This window comes from Hyla sarda, chromosome 8 (assembly GCF_029499605.1).
Source record: "Hyla sarda isolate aHylSar1 chromosome 8, aHylSar1.hap1, whole genome shotgun sequence".
NCBI lineage: Eukaryota > Metazoa > Chordata > Amphibia > Anura > Hylidae > Hyla > Hyla sarda.
Window position 1 is genome coordinate 191,545,906 of NC_079196.1, and position 17,877 is coordinate 191,563,782.

Below are 17,877 nucleotides of genomic sequence, written 5' to 3' on the forward strand. Positions count from 1 at the left end.
ACAAACAAACCCAGACTTCCCTGATTTAAAGGGGTACTCCGGTGAAAACCTTTTTCTTTTAAATCAACTGGTGGCAGAAAGTTAAACATATTTGTAAATGACTTCTATTAAAAAATCTTAATCCTTCCAGTACTTATTAGCTGCTGAATGCTATAGAGGAAATTCCTTTCTTTTTGGAACACTGATGACATCACGAGCACAGTGCTCTCTGCTGACATCTCTGTCCATTTTAGCAACCGTGCATAGCAGATGTATTCTAAAGGGCAGCATGGTGGCTCAGTGGTTAGCACTGCTGCCTTGCAGTGCTGGGGACTTGGGTTCAAATCCCACTAAGGACAACAATAAATAAAGTATTATTATAATAACATCAGCAGAGAGAACTGTGCTCGTGATGTCATCAGAGAGCATTCCAAAAAGAAAAGAATTTCCTCTGTAGTATTCAGCAGCTAATAAGTACAGGAAGGATTAAGATTTTTTAATAGAAGTAATTTACAAATATGTTTAACTTTCTGCCACTAGTTGATTTAAAAGAAAAAAGGTTTTCACCGCAGTACCCCTTTAAAGGGTTATAGGCAAATCAAGGAACGAATGCATTCAGCACGCTTCCATAGGCAGATCTTGGGTGCTTTTCAGCATCTGATAAAGCATGCTCCATATTTTAGTTATGCAGACTCTGTATGAAAATTCATGATTAAATAAACATTGATTCCATATTTTGGGACAAAATAAACTTCATGCAAAGAATAAACACAATCAAGTACAAGAGGCTGCACACATTGTAATATTTCCACGTCTGTTTTTAACCTACTGGTGACCAACTCCAACTTTCTTCCTCTTTCAATATTCCTTACTAAACCAAAAGCACAGCTCAGCGCTCTCTATTAATACAACTGTTGGTAAAAACGTAGAGCCCCACACTTAGAGAACGGTCCCCCAGCTTTATTTCTACATAGCAAAGTCAAAAATCGCAGATATAAGTCAAACACTGTTTATTAGTTAAGGGGGTACTCCAGTAATTTACAACTTATCCCCTATCCACAGGATAGGGCATAAGCGTTTGGTTGTGGGGGTCCCGATCTACTGGAACCAACATGATTTCTTGCCTGGAGCCCCGGCTCTCCCTGTGCACAGAGCTATGATGACCATAGCATGGAGCGATGGTCAACAGTCCCCTCCATGCACCTCTATAGGAGAGATGTGCTGTTTCTCGGTCTCTCCCATAGCGATGCATGGCGGGGGCATGGCGGACACTGATTGATGCGGTGGTCAACACAGCTCAGGTCATTGAGAGAGCGGGGGCGCTGGGCAGGAGATCACAGGACCCACTCGCCATCACTTAACCCTTATTATGTGGATAGGGGATAAGTTGCAAAGCAGTGGTTCTTAACCTTGTTGGAGGTACTGAACCCCACCAGTTTCATATGCGCATTCACCGAACCCCTCTTAATTGGAAAAATAAAATATGATTTTTTCAAATTCAAAACATAGGAGGTATATATTTAAGTATTTATTTATACATAGGTGCACAAAATGAACAAAACCATTAAAGAAAAAAACCATTAAGACACATTAGGCGCAGGCAGTGTTCCTCCACATTATGTAGGCCAGTGGTCTTCAACCTGCGGACCTCCAGATGTTGCAAAACTACAACTCCCAGCATGCCCGGACAGCCAACGGCTGTCCGGGCATGCTGGGAGTTGTAGTTTTGCAACATCTGGAGGTCCACAGGTTGAAGACCACTGATTTAGGCAGTGTTCCCCCACAGACATACAGCCTCCAGCCATATACAGTGTATGGCTGGAGGCTGTATGCCTGTGTACTGCCCACTTCAGAGCTCAGACCACCACTCTGGCTATAGCCGTAGGTCTCGGGACTGGTGGTCGTAGCACCGAAGATGACGTGCCGCTGGTCACTTACCAAGCTGGCCAGCGCGCGTCTTCCTCCTTCTCTATCCTCTGGTTCTCGGCGCCTTCGTTTCCATGGGCGCACACACGGAACGTCCCGATGTGCCCTATGTCCCGGCGGCCCCTGCGTTTTGGAACTTAACACGGGACTGCAGGGAGTTAATAGTGATGGGGGGGAATTGCCCCGTCGCTACAGGACGGGCAAACACCGGCTCTGCTCGGGGCCCTGGGCAATTGCTTGGTTTGCCTGTCCTGTTGCGACCTCCCCCGCCGAACCCCCGGGACTGACTCACCGAACCCCTGGGGTTCGATCGAACCCAGGTTAAGAACCACAGTTGTAAAGTATCAGATTAAAAATGATATCTTATCCACAGGATAGTGGAATACTAACAGATAGGTGGGTGTCTGACCACTGGGACAGTCGACCAATCTTGAAAATTGTAGCCCTGAATGAATGGAGCACTCTGCACATGCCCGTCCAGCACTCCATCAATTCTTTATGGGGCTTCCGAACAGAGTCCCACACAGAAACAAGTTCCCTAGTGCCTCAATGGGCCTTTGATTTATATGTTGGAATATCTTTTTGCTCAAATGCTGATAGATAACCCAAACAAATGGTCTGACTGTGAGGTGTATGGGGCCTTGGTTATTTCTTCTTAGGCTTTTTTGATGTCTGAATTCTTTAATCCCTTAAAAGCACAGCGATTTTTTTATTTATGCGTTTACGTTTTTTCCTCCTCACCTTCTAAGAGCCCCGACTCCTTTAATTTACCACCTACAAGCCTGTATGAGGCCTTGTTTTTTGTGTCACCAATTGTACTTTGTAATGACAACCCTCATTTTACCACAAAATCTATGACAAAACCCTCCCAAAAAATTTTTGTATGGCAAAAAAAAAAAAACATCTGCAGTTTCGTCTCTACTAAGTGAACTTTTTGGGGAAAATGAAACAATGTCCAATTTACAGTCATCAAGGAAGAAGGGGATTGCAAAGCAAAGATACCCAATTTATAAAGGTTTTGTTGTTTATTGTTGGTTTATTTTACTTCTTATTTGTCCGGTCCAGGGTGGGGGAGGGGGGTAGAAAGTGATTGAACCATTGTGTTTGTAACTTTTTTTTATTTTTTATGAATGATATATAAAAATATATCTATATTAGGAGAGGGGCACATTCACATTTATTAAAAAAAAAATTCACTTTTTTTTGCCCTCATAGGGAACTATTTTCCGCAATCATTTGATTGTAAACACTGAACAATGCTGTGCCATAGCACAGCATTTAGCAGTGTTATCAGAGCTCCACTTGTAAAGCCTGCACAGAGCATAAGGGACCTCTGTCTGTCCTTTCAGCTGATTGGGACCCTGCGATTTCCCCATGTGGTCCCAATCAGTGCAGAGCTACAATCAACTTTGAGTGTGGGGTCTAAAGGGTTAATGCTGGACAATGGCGATCACAACCTTAGCTGCCATTTCTCACTGGGTTTGACGCGAGATCAGCTCCTGAGCTTGCTTTATCGTCCCTTAGTGGACTTCCCACATACATGTACATCAAATTTCCTCTAAAGAGTTAAAGGGGTATTCCAACATTAAGTAAAAACAAAATGAAGTATATAGCATTTTTTATCTGTCTGCTTTAGTTCTAAAACCAACAAATATCTGTTTTGAGGGTGCTAGTCCTGTGCTTTCCTGGTTGTGCAGTTGCTCATCACTACAATTCCCAGAATGCATTGCTTTTTTTCAGCTCTCCATCACACCCCTCCCTCCCACCCTGCATACTTCCCTCTCATAGCAATTCTGCCAGCTCCCTGCTGAAAACTGCTGCAGACCATTGCTCTAAACAGAAGAACAGTCTGCAGAAGCTGCTGTATTGATTGCTCCTTTGACGGTGGCATTGATCTGCAAAAGGCAACATGTTGTCAATTCACATAATTCTTTACACAATGCCCCAATTTAAAAAAAAAAAATTAAGAATAATAAAAATATAAACGTGTGTGTGAGCGAAAGATGGTTCTGTAGACCGGAGGGACTGGCCAAAGGTGGTGACATCACTCAGGGAGTCGGGTAGAGCTCAGAGACAAAAATGAAGCCACACCTGCTGAGACAACACCACAATGACAATGAAAGGACTACACAACATCCTGTCAAGGATGCCAGTACATTTTCTGACATCACTCTACTAGTACCAGCAAAACAAATAGAAGTCAGCACTGGATCAATTCTGTTGTGAACGTCATCTGGACTGCCTGGCCTTTGTTTGTTGTGCACACTGCTTTGAACTTCCTTGGTCTACATCTATGTTTTCCTTTTATAACGTTCACATTTGTATTTATATATTCCCCAAACTTTACACACAGCTGACTGGAAACAACCAATATATTTTGTCACACACTGTGTTGGATTGTTATTTTCTTAACCTCTAGACGCCACGTGCCATCCATGTAAGGCGCAGTGTGCAATAAGGCGATAAAGTGAGCGCAGGAAGTGCCAATTCGAGAACAGATACATTTTCCATCCGATTTTAAGCTCTGGCGTATACGTGCCTCGGAGGCACTAATCGTGACGAGAACCCGGCCTTAGAAGGGGTTTTCGCCTGTTTCATTTTGTCGCTGGCAACGTTTGGCTACCGTCATGTAGCAGTCACGTGTATTTCCATTACATGGAATCTACTTATGCAGCATGATGATCTCTGAATCACATTCAGTAACTAGACGTTTGTCATTATGGCGCTTTAGCCTTACCAGTCAAAAATAAATACATTGAGGACAAAAAAATTATAAACAATGTATTTATTACTTATGGTAATGAAAGCAGTCAAGTCTTCTCACCATAATCCTCATCCATTTATGATATATAAATACAGAAATCTTAAAAATATATACAACATATGAAACAGAGCCTTGGTAGGTGTCCATACTCCTCGGAATATCCTCAGCGCACAGAGTAAATAGTTTATGTGTTATTTATCAGCATTATAACTTATTTTGCTCTTCTGTGGCCCTTTCATCTTCGAGATCCTTAAAGCCGAGTTTGTCCAGAGGCTCCTTTGCCATCAGTTGTCTACAGGGAGAGCAAAAAGAGATAAATTACACATAAAGGAACATTTCTGTGAGTTTATGGGGCAGAGCTATAAAAACTGTCTAGGGTATAGTCACACGTGCCTTATTTTTGGGCCTATTTGCTGTTGTGTTTAATTCTATCCAAGAGCCATGAAGTCAATGGGCAGCAAAATCAGCTGTTTATTTGCCATTGATTTCAGTGGGTAGGAAAATATGCAGGCGCAAAATACAGCCTGTGTGATCCTACCTTAAAAAGGAAAATGGTTACCCATTCACCTACATTAAACCCAATACACTGGGTTATAGTGCGGGTGAACAGGGGGACCGATGCAGGGTCTCTGACTAATATACAGTGACCCCCCCCCGGACCTACGATGGCCCCGACATACGATCATTTCAACATACGATGGTCTCTCAGAGGCCATCACATGTTGAAGGCAGCATCAACCTACGATGCTTTTGTATGTCGGGGCCATCGCATAAACGGCTATCCGGCAGCGCAGACTGCTTCAGCTGCCTCCAGATAGCCGTTTACGGTGCCCCGTGTGGTCCGCTGACGATCACCTACCTGTCCTCGGGGCTCTGGCACGTCCTCTTCGGAATCCCCTGCATCGTCGGCGCTCTCCATCATCGTCGTCATCACGTCGCTGCGCACGCCGTCCCGTCATCCAATACGAGCGGCGTGCGTAGCGACGTGATGGCGGCTACGGAGAGCGAGGATGCCGGGGAAGCAGAGGCCTTGCCAGAGCGTCGGGGACACCCTGGGACGCGGTGCCAGAGATGGAAGGCGACATCCAGGGCAGCGGCGACGGTCCAGAGCGGCGGGGACACGCGAGTATAACCTCCAATACCAGTTGTCTTCGACCTGCGGACCTCCAGATGTTGCAAAACTACAACTCCCAGCATGCCCGGACAGCCGTTGGCTGTCCGGGCATGCTGGGTGTTGTAGTTTTGCAACATCTGGAGGTCCGCAGGTTGTAGACCACTGTTTTATACTTTACATTGCACGGATCCCTCAACATACGATGTTCCATTTGGAACGGATTACCATCGTATGTTGAGGGACCACTGTACATACCTGCAGTCCGGCGCCCGGTCCTTCTGAAGATCGGCTTTTTTCTGCGCTGAATTGCGTGCTGGAGGCGGGCCCGCTGGCTGGATTTGAACATTCATGGTTGCTGGTTAAGTGAGCGCTCAGTAGGCACAAACCAGTGACTATAAATATTCAAATCCAACCGGTGGGCCCGCCCCCAGCACGCAATTCAGCGCGTAAAAAAGCCGATCTTTAGAAAGATTGGGGCCAGACAGCAGGTATGTATATTAGTCAGAGACCCCCCATCGCTCTCCTGTTCACCCACACTAAACCCAAAACACTGGGTTGTAGTGCGGGTGAATGGGTGACAGCATGACAGCTTTCATTTAAATGTAAACCTATCGTTTGTGCCCACAGTAACCATCGTGGCGCAGCTTTCATTTCGTAAACTGATTTTAAAAAATAAGAATTATGTTGTGAATGGTTGCTTTGGGCAACAATGATAGTTTTTTTCTTTCGGTTTCATAAATCTCCTCCAGTAGGGTAGATAATTGAAACGGTCTACAACAAAACCAGTTATTGTTGCCCGTAGCAACTAATCGCAACCTCATTTTTAAATTTTCAAAGCAGCTTACTAAATAAAAGCTGCACTGTTTCATACATCTGCCCTTGAATAGAACGGCTATCCTTTCTATTTTTTTTTTTAAGTGTTAAAACGAAAAGCAGGCCTTGTTTCCAGTAGCAACCAATCAGAGCTCAGCTTCTATTTCCTAACATATCCTGGGAAAATTCAAGCTGTATTGTGATTGGTTGCTATGGGAAACAAGGAGTTTTTTTTCTTTTGGACACTTCAGATCAGAGTTTCCCAAACAGTGTGCCTCCAGCTGTTTCAAAACAACTCCACTACAACTACAATTGAACTACAATACCAGTGTCCGGACAGGCTGGGAGTTGTAGTTTTGCAACAGTTGGAGGCATGCTGGTTGGGGGAACACATCTTAGGCCCATTGGAGTAAGGCTTTTAAAACTGTCTAAAAGAAGACAATTTAATTTTCAGCTACAGTTTGGTGGAATACATGAAGAATCCATTTAAAAAAAAAAATAAATTTTTTTTTTAACACTGCTCAAAAAAATAAAGAGAACACTAAGATAACACATCCTAGATCTGATTGAATGAACTAATCGTATGAAATACTTTCGTCTTTACATAGTTGAATGTGCTGACAACAAAATCACACAAAAATTATCAATGGAAATCAAATTTATCAACCCATGGAGGTCTGGATATGGAGTCACACTCAAAATCACAGTGGAAAACCACACTACAGGCTGATCCAACTTTATGTAATGTCCTTAAAACAAGTCACAATGAGGCTCAGTAGTGTGAGTGTCTCAAGACTCAGTGTGAACCTGCTTTCATCTGTGAAGAGTACAGGGCGCTGGTGGCGCATTTGTCAATCTTGATGATCTCTGGCAAATGCCAACGTCCTGCACGGTGTTGGGCTGTAAGCACAACCCCCCACCTGTGGACGCCAGGCCCTCATACCACCCTCATGGAGTCTGTTTCGGACCGTTTGAGTGGACACATGCACATTTGTGGCCTGTTGGAGGTCATTTTGCAGGGCTCTGGCATTGCTTCTCCTGCTCCTCCTTGCACAAAGGCGGAGGTAGCGGTCCTGCTGCTGGGTTGTTGCCCTCCTTCGGCCTCCTCCACGTCTCCTGATGTTCTGGCCTGTCTCCTGGTAGTGCCTCCATGCTCTGGACACTACGCTAAAACAAACAAAGTGAGATACAGCGCTCCATGGTGTATTAAATGATAAACCTGTATGGTATATGGGATATAAATTAACCGCTCACCTATGGAGGTTGTGTTTCCACATACACAACAATGGTGAGCGCGTGTAATAATGGTTTTTCGCAGCTGACCAGTTAAACGTGAAGATCGAGTGGATAGCTTCAAAGAGGAACACCGGTCTGTGCGTGGCGCTGGACACAAGTGATGCAAACCAATGGATAAAAGCAAGGTAGTTTATTCTCCCATCATGCAACGCGTTTCACTGCAACAGCAGCTTCATCAGGCATGCCTGATGAAGCTGCTGTTGCAGTGAAACGCGTTGCATGATGGGAGACCGGTGTTCCTCTTTGAAGCTATCGACTCGAGCTGGACACTACGCTGACAGACACAGCAAACCTTCTTGTCACAGCTCGCATTGATGTGCCATCCTGGATATGAGCTGCACTACCTGAGCCACTTGTGTCGGTTGTAGACTCTGTCTCAAGCTACCACTAGAGTGAAAGCACCGTCAGCATTCCAAAGTGACCAAAACAGCCAGGAAGCATAGGAACTGAGAAGTGGTCTGTGGTCACCACCTGCAGAACCACTCCTTTATTGGGGTTGTCTTGCTAATTGTCTAATTTCCACCTGTTGTCTGTTCCATTTGCACAACAGCATGTGAAATTGATTGTCAATCAGTGTTCTTCCTGAGTGGACAGTGTGATTTCACAGAAGTGTGATTGACTTGGAGTTACATTGTGTTGTTTAAGTGTTCCCTTTATTTTTTTGAGCAGTGTATTTTTTTGTACATAGGCAAAATTATAGGACTTTGCACCATTGTTTACACAGAAAAAGAATAAAAATGACAACAACATTTTTATTTGGAAGATGTCATTGCATCATTTCAGACAGTTACAAGCGCATTTCGCAAACATCCTGGGATTGGTCATTATTACTAAGGTTACAAAATACACTTCTGCTAAACTAAGAGTCGCACGCACATTGGGAGCATCCTACTATGTGCCTAAATATACCATTGAATTATCAGACAAAAGCCTCCAAGAAACCAGGGAGGAATATCAAAATTACAAGCCACAAGCTATTTTAACCCCTTAAAGGAGTAGTCCTGTGGTGACTCAGTGGTTAACAACTTATCCCCTATCTTAAGGATAGGGGATAAGTTGCAGATCGCGGGGGGTCCGACTGCTGGGGCCCCCTGCGATCTCCTGTACGGAGCCCCGACAGCCCGCGGGAAGGGGGCATGTCGACCTCCGCACGAAGCAGCGGCCGACACGCCCCCTCAATACAACTCTATGGCAGTGCCGAAACGCTGCCTTCGGCAATCTCCAGCTCTGCCATTGAGATGTATTGAGGGGGCGTGTCGGCCGCCGCTTCGTGCGGGGGTCGACACCCGCTATCAGGCCGGAGAGCCGGGGCCCTGTACAGAGAGATCGCAGGGGGCCCCAGCGGTCGGACCCCCCGCGATCTCAAACTTATCCCCTATCCTTAGGATAGGGGATACGTTTTTCACCACTGGACTACCCCTTTAAGGACACAGCCCCTTTTGGCCCGGAGGACACAGGAAAACTGCCCAGAGCAGGATAGGTTTGCTATGAGGATTTGCTCTGGACAGTTCCTGACATGGACAGAGGTGGCAGCAGAGAGCACTGTGGTCCGACTGGAAAGAACTAAAAACTTCCTGTGGAGCATACAGCAGCTGATAAGTACTGGAAGGATTAAGATTTTTAAATAGAAGTAATTTACAAATCTGTATAACTTTCTGGCACCAGTTGATTTACAAAAATGTGTTTTCCACCGGAGTACCCCTTTAAGAGACCTGTTTCCCCAGTGAGGTGAATGTCAATTGTCTTGTATTAGGCCTCAGTCACATTTTGACTGTGCCCTACGTTTTATGTATACTTCGGCAACATATACATGTGTTTACTTGCAAGGGCCCCATTGAATTTAAAGGGGTATTCCAGTTTATTTTTCCTTCAACCTTTGAGCCTATGATGTCAAGTTCTAAACCTGTGTAATCTTCTATTACATAGTAACGTTGTTAGTACGGTTGACAAAAGACATACAGTGGTCCCTCAAGTTACAATATTAATTGGTTCTGGGACGACCATTGTATGTTGAAACCATTGTATGTTGAGACCAGAACTCTATGGAAACCTGGTAATTGGTTCTAAAGGCACCAAAATGTCATCCAAAAATAGGAAAAAGTGAGAATTAAAGAAAAATAAGTAGATAACTGATATAGATAAAGAAAGTCCTTATATAAAAGTAAGAAAGATCTGCTGGGAGCTGTAATCACTGTCTATGTCAGTGTTTCCAAAGCAGGGAGCCTCCAGCTGTTGCAAAACTACAACTCCCAGCATGCCCGGACAGCCAAAGGCTGTCCGGGCATGATGGGAGTTGTAGTTTTGCATCAGCTGGGGGCATCCGGCTAGGGAAACACTGGTCTATGTAGAGGACAGGAGCTTCTTCAGGGTCCTATACAGTACACACAATGTCCTAAAAAAGTGACATGGAGTCGACCTCACCTGGTGTCCAAAGGAGCAGGTAACCCTGGCACAGGTAAAGTGTACAGAACATGTAATACCTCCCTGTACTGTAGGGGGCACTATCAGACATCAGTCAGTGCATACGCTTCAGTAATACAGGTGTTTTACCAGTAAATTGCCCATTCTGATTGGTCAGTTCTTCCGGCCATTGACACGTTTCACAGATCTGGACTGTCCGTAACATTGTATGTTGAGTCTGGTTTCAACTTCTTCAACGACACGCCTTCTTTACCATAAGGACTGTGAATTTATGGAACAGTCTACCTCAGGAACTGGTCATAGCAGGAACAATTAACAGCTTTAAAACAGGGTTCGATACATTCCTGGAACAAAATAACATTAATGCTTATGCAGAATTATATAAACTACATGCCTTCCCCTTATCCCCTTATACCCTTCACTTCAATTCCCTGGTTGGACTTGATGGACGTATGTCTTTTTTCAACCATACTAACTATGTAACTTACAATGGTTCAGAAAAGACAATTGTATGTTGAAACTATTGTATGTTGAGGCCATTGTAAGTTGAGGGATCACTGTATGTCCATTAAGGTCAACCAAGAAATTGAAGGGAATGGGTATGATTGGATGAAAGGGAAGGGATGTGATTCTATGTTTCTGCATATGCTCTAATGTTATTTTGTTCAAGGAATGTAGCTAACCCTTTTTTTTGAAGCTTTACTCTGTTTCTGCTGTGACCAGTTCCTGAGGTTGACTGTTCCATAAATTCACAGCTCTTATGGTAAAGAAGGCGTGTCACCCCTTGAGACTATACCTTTTCTTCTCCAGACGGAGGAAGTCCCCACTTGTCCTTTGAGGGGTTTAACCTGGCACAGAATTACCCCACATTTTTGTATGGCCCATTTATACACTTATATACGTTGATCATATCCCCCCCCTTAAACGTCTCTTCTCAAGACTAAACAAATGTAATTCTTCTAATCTTTCCTCATAGGCTGCTTTCACACTATGAGCATTCATCCGTTATTAAATGTCCGTTTTCTGTTTAATAACGGATGAAATAAAGGGTGCTAACGGCTGAATAAATATTCATCTGTTACCCTTATCCCTCATGTATGGCCAAACCCCTCTGCCTACAGACTCCCACAGCCGGGACTACTACTGCTCCCATCATGGAACAGACTTGTTTCCATGATGGGAGTAGAAATTCCCTGGCTGCAGGAGTATGCAGACAGCTGGTGAGGCTACATTAGTGCTTGTACTATTACCCCCATCATGGAACAGACTCTGTTTCATGATGGGGGTTGTAGTACAGGGGCCGAGGGATTGATCGCACCGGGTTTCACTTCCGAGACCCAATGCGATCAAAAGTTATTAAGCAGGGGAGCGGGCGGCATGGTCCGCAACCCTGCGATGTATCAGTGTGTTTTAACTTTCATTTTTTAATCCCCCGCGGGGAGAGCTGAATGGCCGATCAGGGCTCTCAGCGAGAGATTGAAAAATGAACTTTGAGAGTAGCAGGGGCCAAAGAGCACTGTGGGGGGCAAGATATATAGCGCTGCAGAGGGTGGGGGGGTTGGAAAGACATATAGCCTATATATCTAGCCCCCCAGCAGCGCATTAGATATGACCCCCGCCTGCGCATTAAATATTTACCAGCTGGCGCATTAAATATATACCCCCTGCCGGTGCATTAAATATATACCCCCGCAGCGCATGTATATGTGCCCTTGGACCCCAGCGATCTAAAATGTATCCCCTATCCTGCGGATTTTATGTACCGTATCGGGGGAAAAAGTCGGTGCGTCTTATACGGCGAATACACCCCTATCGCGGCGGTCCCTGCGGCCATCAACGGCCAGGACCCGCGGCTAATACAGGACATCACCGATCGCGGTGATGCCCTGTATTAACCCTTCAGACGCGGCGATCAAAGCTGACCGCCGCGTCTGAAGGGAAAGTGACACTAACCCGGCTGTTCAGTCGGGCTGTTCGGGACCGCCGCAATTTCACCACGGCGGTCCCGAACAGCCCGACTGAATAGCCGGGTTAGTGCTTACAGGACACCGGGAGGGACCTTACCTGCCTCCTCGGAGTCTTCTCCGTTCAGGGATCCCCTGTATGGCCGGCGCTCACCTTCCTCGTCATCACGTCATCGTGTACGTGCGTCGGTGTGCGTAACGACGTGATGGCGGCGACGGAGAGCGAAGATACCCGGCCGGCAGCAGAGACGTTCCGGAGCAACGGGGACACGGTTTTGCAACATCTGGAGGTCCGCAGGTTGAAGACCACTATTGGGTTCAAAATCTTAAATTTTTTAGATTTTGCACCTAAAAATAGGGTGCGTCTTATACGCCGGTGCGTCCTATAGGACGAAAAATACGGTATGTCCTTTAATCTACTTGGTCTCGTCCTCAGATGTCAGAAGCTGCCGAGATGCGACATCTGTTGCTGCATTTAGAGGACAAGGCCACACGATGGAACATGGCAGAAGCATCACAGAGCCCATGGGAGTGACTTGGGCGACAGCAGAGACAGAACATTTTCCAAGATACAAGCCAGACAATGCTATGACTATCTTCAAGCGGCAGAATTTTCAAGCAAATTTTTTCAGCCAGATTCTGCCTTCTGTTTTCAATAGGATTCTGCTGTACTATGCACACGGCAGAATTTCCGCAGGGAAACATCTGCCACGGAAATTCTGATTCCAGCCTCCGCAGTTTACTGGACGGACATTCTGCAATAATTCTGCGGTGTGAACGCGGTTAATTCTCCATTGTATACCACTTACCTTTCCATCCGACACTCCAAGTATTCCTTTGACTCCTCGCGACACAGATTGCTTTGATAATTTTTCTCCTGCAAACATTTCATGAACTTCTGTTTAAATGGCTTACATTCTCCTGCAAAAAAAATAAAAATTCATTTTTAAAGCAATATAAAATAGACATTACCTGTGCATACTGTCAGCAAAACAAGGCAGCCCCCAGCACCTCCATGCCTATAGGTTGCCGTAAAACAAAAACATGTTCTGTAGTTGATCCTAACAGAAAAACAAACAAAAACAACACACAAAAAACTTGCTAGTATTTATATAAGTGCTAAAATTATCTTGTCCCCTTTGCTGCTTTCCCTCAGGGTATGTTTTCATTGGCCTTACCCATGTGCATAAGTGATCCTTTCTATTGTGACTTAAAGGGGTATTCCCATCACCCCCAATGGCTTTCTAGTCCCCTCCAGCCCGTTTTTTTTTAGACTGGTGGTCGGGAAGCCAAAAAAAAGCTGCAATTTGCATAACTTTAATGGCAGCTCCACAAACAGCCCAGGCCTATGAGCTACGTAGTTTACATAGCTTCTGGAGTTAAGGAAACAACACATCTTTAAAGGGGTACTCCGCACCCCTAGACATCTTATCCCCTATCCAAAGGATAGGGGATAAGATGTCAGATTGCCGGGGTCCCGCTGCTGTGGGCCCCCGGGATCTCGGCTTCTGCACCCACCTGTATGGCTTCCACCTCACACCGGCAACGCTGGAGGCTTCGGATCCCGACCACAATGGCGGACGAGTGTAACGTCACGTATCCGGTTTTCTGACTGGACCTAAAACCGTGGAATTAGATATGGGCCAGGTCTGACTCGGATACGGGAGTGTCTCTTTTCGCTCGCCCAGCCGTATCCGATTCCCATATAGTTAAATCGTAGTGTGAACCCCACCCCCTCAATGCAAGTCAATGGGAGAGGGCGTGACGGACCTCCCATAGACTTGCATTGAGGGGGCGGGGCGTGACGTCACACGAGGCGGAGTCGTGACGTTACGCTCGTCCGCCATTGTGGTCGGGATCCGAAGCCTCCAGCGTTGCCGGTGTGAGGTGGAAGCCGTGATCCCGGGGGTCCCCAGCAACGGGACCCCGGCGATCTGACATCTTATCCCCTATCCTTTGGATAGGGGATAAGATGTCTAGGGGTGCGGAGTACCCCTTTAATGGAATACTCTGAAAAAAAAGTTTTCATATCAACTGGTTTAATTATATGGGAATTGGATACGGCTGGGCGAGCGAAAAGAGACACTCCTGTATCCGAGCCAGATCCGGCCCATATCTAATTCCACGGTTTTAGGTCCAGTCAGAAAACCGGATACAGGGCAAAAATGAGCCGACCAGAGTCATCGTTTGACTCTGGTCGGCTCATTGAAATGAATTAGATATGGGCCGGGTCTGGCTGGAATACGGGAGCCCCCGGTTTTTGCGCCCCCCCAGCCGTATCAGGTTCCCGTATAGTTACCGTAAATCGTAGAGTGAACCCAGCCTTATGCATATTGTGTAACCTGCTCCTGCAGTCTTGGGCTTCCAGGCCACCCTTGGTGGACAAAAACAAGCAAGAGGGGTTCAGGAAGCTGTAAGGTATGATGGGAAAACCCCTTCAATGGGGTTATCTGGCAAAAGAGCAGCACCCGCACTCTATGCACCCCTAGACATGAATGGAGCACCCATAGACATGAATGGAGCCCCCATAGACATGAATGGAGGGGCGTGGCATGACTCTGCAGCATAAAATCTACAGCTCCAAATCCTGCGCAGGAAACTGTAGGTGTGAATACACCCTAAGGGTACGTTCACATGTGCGTATTTATAGCGTATTTTACGCTGCAGATCCGCCGCTGAAGGGCCTCTGTATGGTGCCCTTAAAAGTGCCTGCTCTGAGCGCCAATACGCCGCTCTGAGCAAACACACTGCGATGTGCGAGTCGCCGAGCATGCGCTGTGTACATGCACACATTGCGGCCACTTCCCCTGGTCAATGAGCTAGGCCGAGAGCTGCTGCGATGTGTGAGAATACTGCGCATGCGCGCGGTGACTCGCACATCGCAGTGTGTCTGCTCGTAGCGGCGTATCGCCGCTCCGAGCAGGCACATATAAAGGCAGCATATAGGAGGTCCTTCAGCGGTGGATCCGCAGTGAAATACGCTGCGAAAATTCGCACGTCTGAAGTACCCTAATAGAATGATCTGAGCAAATCTGGAATCTGTGCTAGACCAGCCAGGGCCGAGATTCCAAAAAGTTACGGGGTTTTCTTGTGCAAAAGTGCCCAAGAATAGTGCAAGAGGACACCAAGAATGGTGTGATCTAGAAAAAACATCCGACCCTGTGGACGTAAACCACTTGTCCTCGAAATTGGTCAGAGGAGGATGTCAGGAAGATTTCTGATGACCAAGTGGACCGCCATCAAGAAAGGTGCAGCCGAAAACACCGCTGGTGTCCAACTAATGTGTCCCAATGCGCAACTCCTTGTTCCCTAGCACTTATGGGTTATATTCAATAGTTCCAGGGCCATTACTGTGTAGGGTAGTGGTTTCCAAACTGTGACCCTCCAGATGTTGCAAAACTTCACCTCCCAGCGTGCCCGGACAGCCAACGGCTGTCCGGGCATGCTGGGAGGTGTAGTTTTGCAACACCTGAACGGCCGCAGTTTGGAGACCACTGTTCTAATAGCCATTCAGTATAGAATATGGGAGAGATGTATCAAAACCTTTGCAGAGGAAAGTTGACCAGTTGTCCATAGCAACCAATCAGGTTTCTTCTTTCATTTTTAAAAGCCCCTTTCAAAACTGAAAGAAACAAGCTGATTGGTTGCTATGGGCAACTGGTTAACTTTTCCTTTTTACAGGTTTTGATAAATCTCCCCCTATATGTGTGTACACACACACTGACAGTATATACACTGCACCTGAGTATAGTGGGCAGGATAGAATGTTGTACATCATCCAGCCACTAGATGGAGCCGCACTGCATTATGCAGTTACACACGGGCGCCCTCCAATAAAATCGCGCTGCCGTTCAGATCACTCACAAGACTCACCAAGGTGATCCAGAGGGAAGGATCCCTTTTCTGGAGGTCGAGGTTTAAAGCTTTTTGTGCCGAAGTTCATCGCAGTGGACATTTTTTGCAGAGTACGTCCAGGTGCCCTTCCTGTAACCTCTTCCAATATGGACACTCCTGAGCTCCGTCGCTTCTTCTGCGCATGCGTTACCTCTACTATCAGCGTGACCAGCTTTTTTTTTTCTCTTTTCTTCATACTGCGCATGCGTTTGTGGTTGATCGTCCTTGGCAATTAAATAGCATTTTGCTTGCAGATCTATTTCTTTACGTTGGTTATGTTTTTAGAGGAAATACAGTTAGCGCTATAAATAATTTCACGACTGTGTTTGACAGATATTTAATTTGACCACTAGGGGGGGCACCAGAGCACCAAAATGTCACGTAGTTCTATGAAGGAGATAGGGGGAGATTTATCAAAACCTGTGCAGAGGAAAACTTGCCCAGTTGCCCATAGCAACCAATCAGATCGCTTCTTTCATTTTTCACAGGCCTTCATAAAAATGAAAGAAGCAAGCTGATTGGTTGCTATGGGCAACTGGGCAAGTTTTCCTCTGCACAGGTTTTGATAAATCTCCCCCATAGTGTATAGAGCAGTGGTTTTCAACCAGGGTGCCTCCAGCTGTTGCAAAACTACAACTCTCAGCATGCCCAGACAGCCTTTGGCTGTCTGGGCATGCTGGGAGTTGTAGTTTTGCAACAGCTGGAGGCACCCTGTTTGGGAAACATTGCTATAGAATAAAGCAGTGTTTCCCAACCAAGGGGGATTACTCTAATGGCAAAACTACAACTCCCAGCATCCCCTGATGCTCATAATGTAGAAAAATAACTATAAAAGTGTTGCATACTGTATACATGTTATACTTAGTTCAGCCCTCATCTCTTAGAAAGGTATATACTGCCTGTGTTACCATATGGTCCCAATACTGGGGCTCAGACCTGATGACCGGTTTCCCTAGAGATACACTGCGGCTTTGGGCTGTGTGGTATAAGATTAATAATAAGATAACCCACAAGGTAAAGGGGTGATCTGAGTTACAACACTTATTCCATATCCACAGTATAGGGCATGGTTTGAGATTTTTGCCAACCTTTTCCATCAACCCCCTCCGACCCCTGAAATACATTTACGTCAAGTTAAAACACTTATTCCATATCCACAGTACAGGAAACAGGTTTCTGACTATAGCTAAAGACAATTATCTGTCCAAAATGGCGCAGGCCCCGACCAGAGGGGGCATCCTACAGGATTTAATATTAACCAACAGACCTGACAAAAGGGAGCATGCACACCACATTTTTGAAATACAGTTCCCGTATCAGGTTTTTGATGAAAAACGGATTCCTCAAAACCGGACTAAACTGTATCAAAACGTGTGTACAAATGTCAACCCGTATACGGTTTGAAAAATGATGTCCAGTTGCATCCATTTTTTTAATTAAAAAAAGTATACGTTTATAACTTTTCACTCCATTTTGAATAAAGTTTCACTTATTTGATTGAAATCCCCCCCCCCCCAAAAAAAAAACAGTGAAAAGTAAAAAACTGTATGGTGAAAACCGGAACCGTACACACATATGGTTCTGTACGGTTCCCATTGACTTCCATGTTAATATATATATATATATATTAGAGGTGCACCGAAATGGAAATTTCAGAACCGAAACGAAACCGAAATAAAAAAAAATGTCCGGCCGAAACCGATACC

At 45.6% G+C, this 17,877-nt stretch overlaps 2 protein-coding genes across 5 annotated transcripts in view; one reads left to right on the forward strand and one right to left on the reverse strand.

The window, feature by feature from the left end:
* Positions 1-4,279: 4,279 nt before the first annotated feature.
* Positions 4,280-16,473, reverse strand: LOC130285525 (cytochrome c oxidase assembly protein COX19). Its single transcript, XM_056537024.1, has 3 exons — positions 16,151-16,473; positions 13,087-13,198; positions 4,280-4,961 (listed from the first exon to the last, which is right to left on the reverse strand). The coding sequence occupies exons 1-3, from the start codon at positions 16,374-16,376 to the stop codon at positions 4,874-4,876; spliced, it is 426 nt and encodes a 141-aa protein (XP_056392999.1). The 5' UTR covers positions 16,377-16,473; the 3' UTR covers positions 4,280-4,873.
* A 193-nt stretch (positions 16,474-16,666) lies between these two features.
* LOC130285523 (cytochrome P450 2K1-like) overlaps positions 16,667-17,877 on the forward strand; it is a 69,244-nt gene continuing 68,033 nt past the window's right edge. The window contains exon 1 of one of the 4 annotated variants that reach the window (XM_056537020.1): positions 16,667-16,730. The gene's annotated coding sequence lies outside the window, so the exon portion shown is untranslated. Of the gene's footprint in view, positions 16,731-17,041; positions 17,060-17,877 lie in introns of those variants that run through there. The other 3 variants (XM_056537021.1, XM_056537019.1, XM_056537022.1) reach the window with 3 other exon arrangements.

What these genes read in the sequence shown, in the direction of transcription:
- LOC130285525 (XM_056537024.1), bottom strand. Translation starts at nt 16,376, where the DNA reads ATGCGCAGTATGAAGAAAAGAGAAAAAAAAAAGCTGGTCACGCTGATA. An exon ending in CTTCCCTCTGGATCACCTTG is followed by an intron (nt 13,199 to 16,150) that starts GTGAGTCTTGTG and finishes TTTTTTTTGCAG; the next exon opens with GAGAATGTAAGCCATTTAAA. An exon ending in TTGGAGTGTCGGATGGAAAG is followed by an intron (nt 4,962 to 13,086) that starts GTAAGTGGTATA and finishes CTCTCCCTGTAG; the next exon opens with ACAACTGATGGCAAAGGAGC.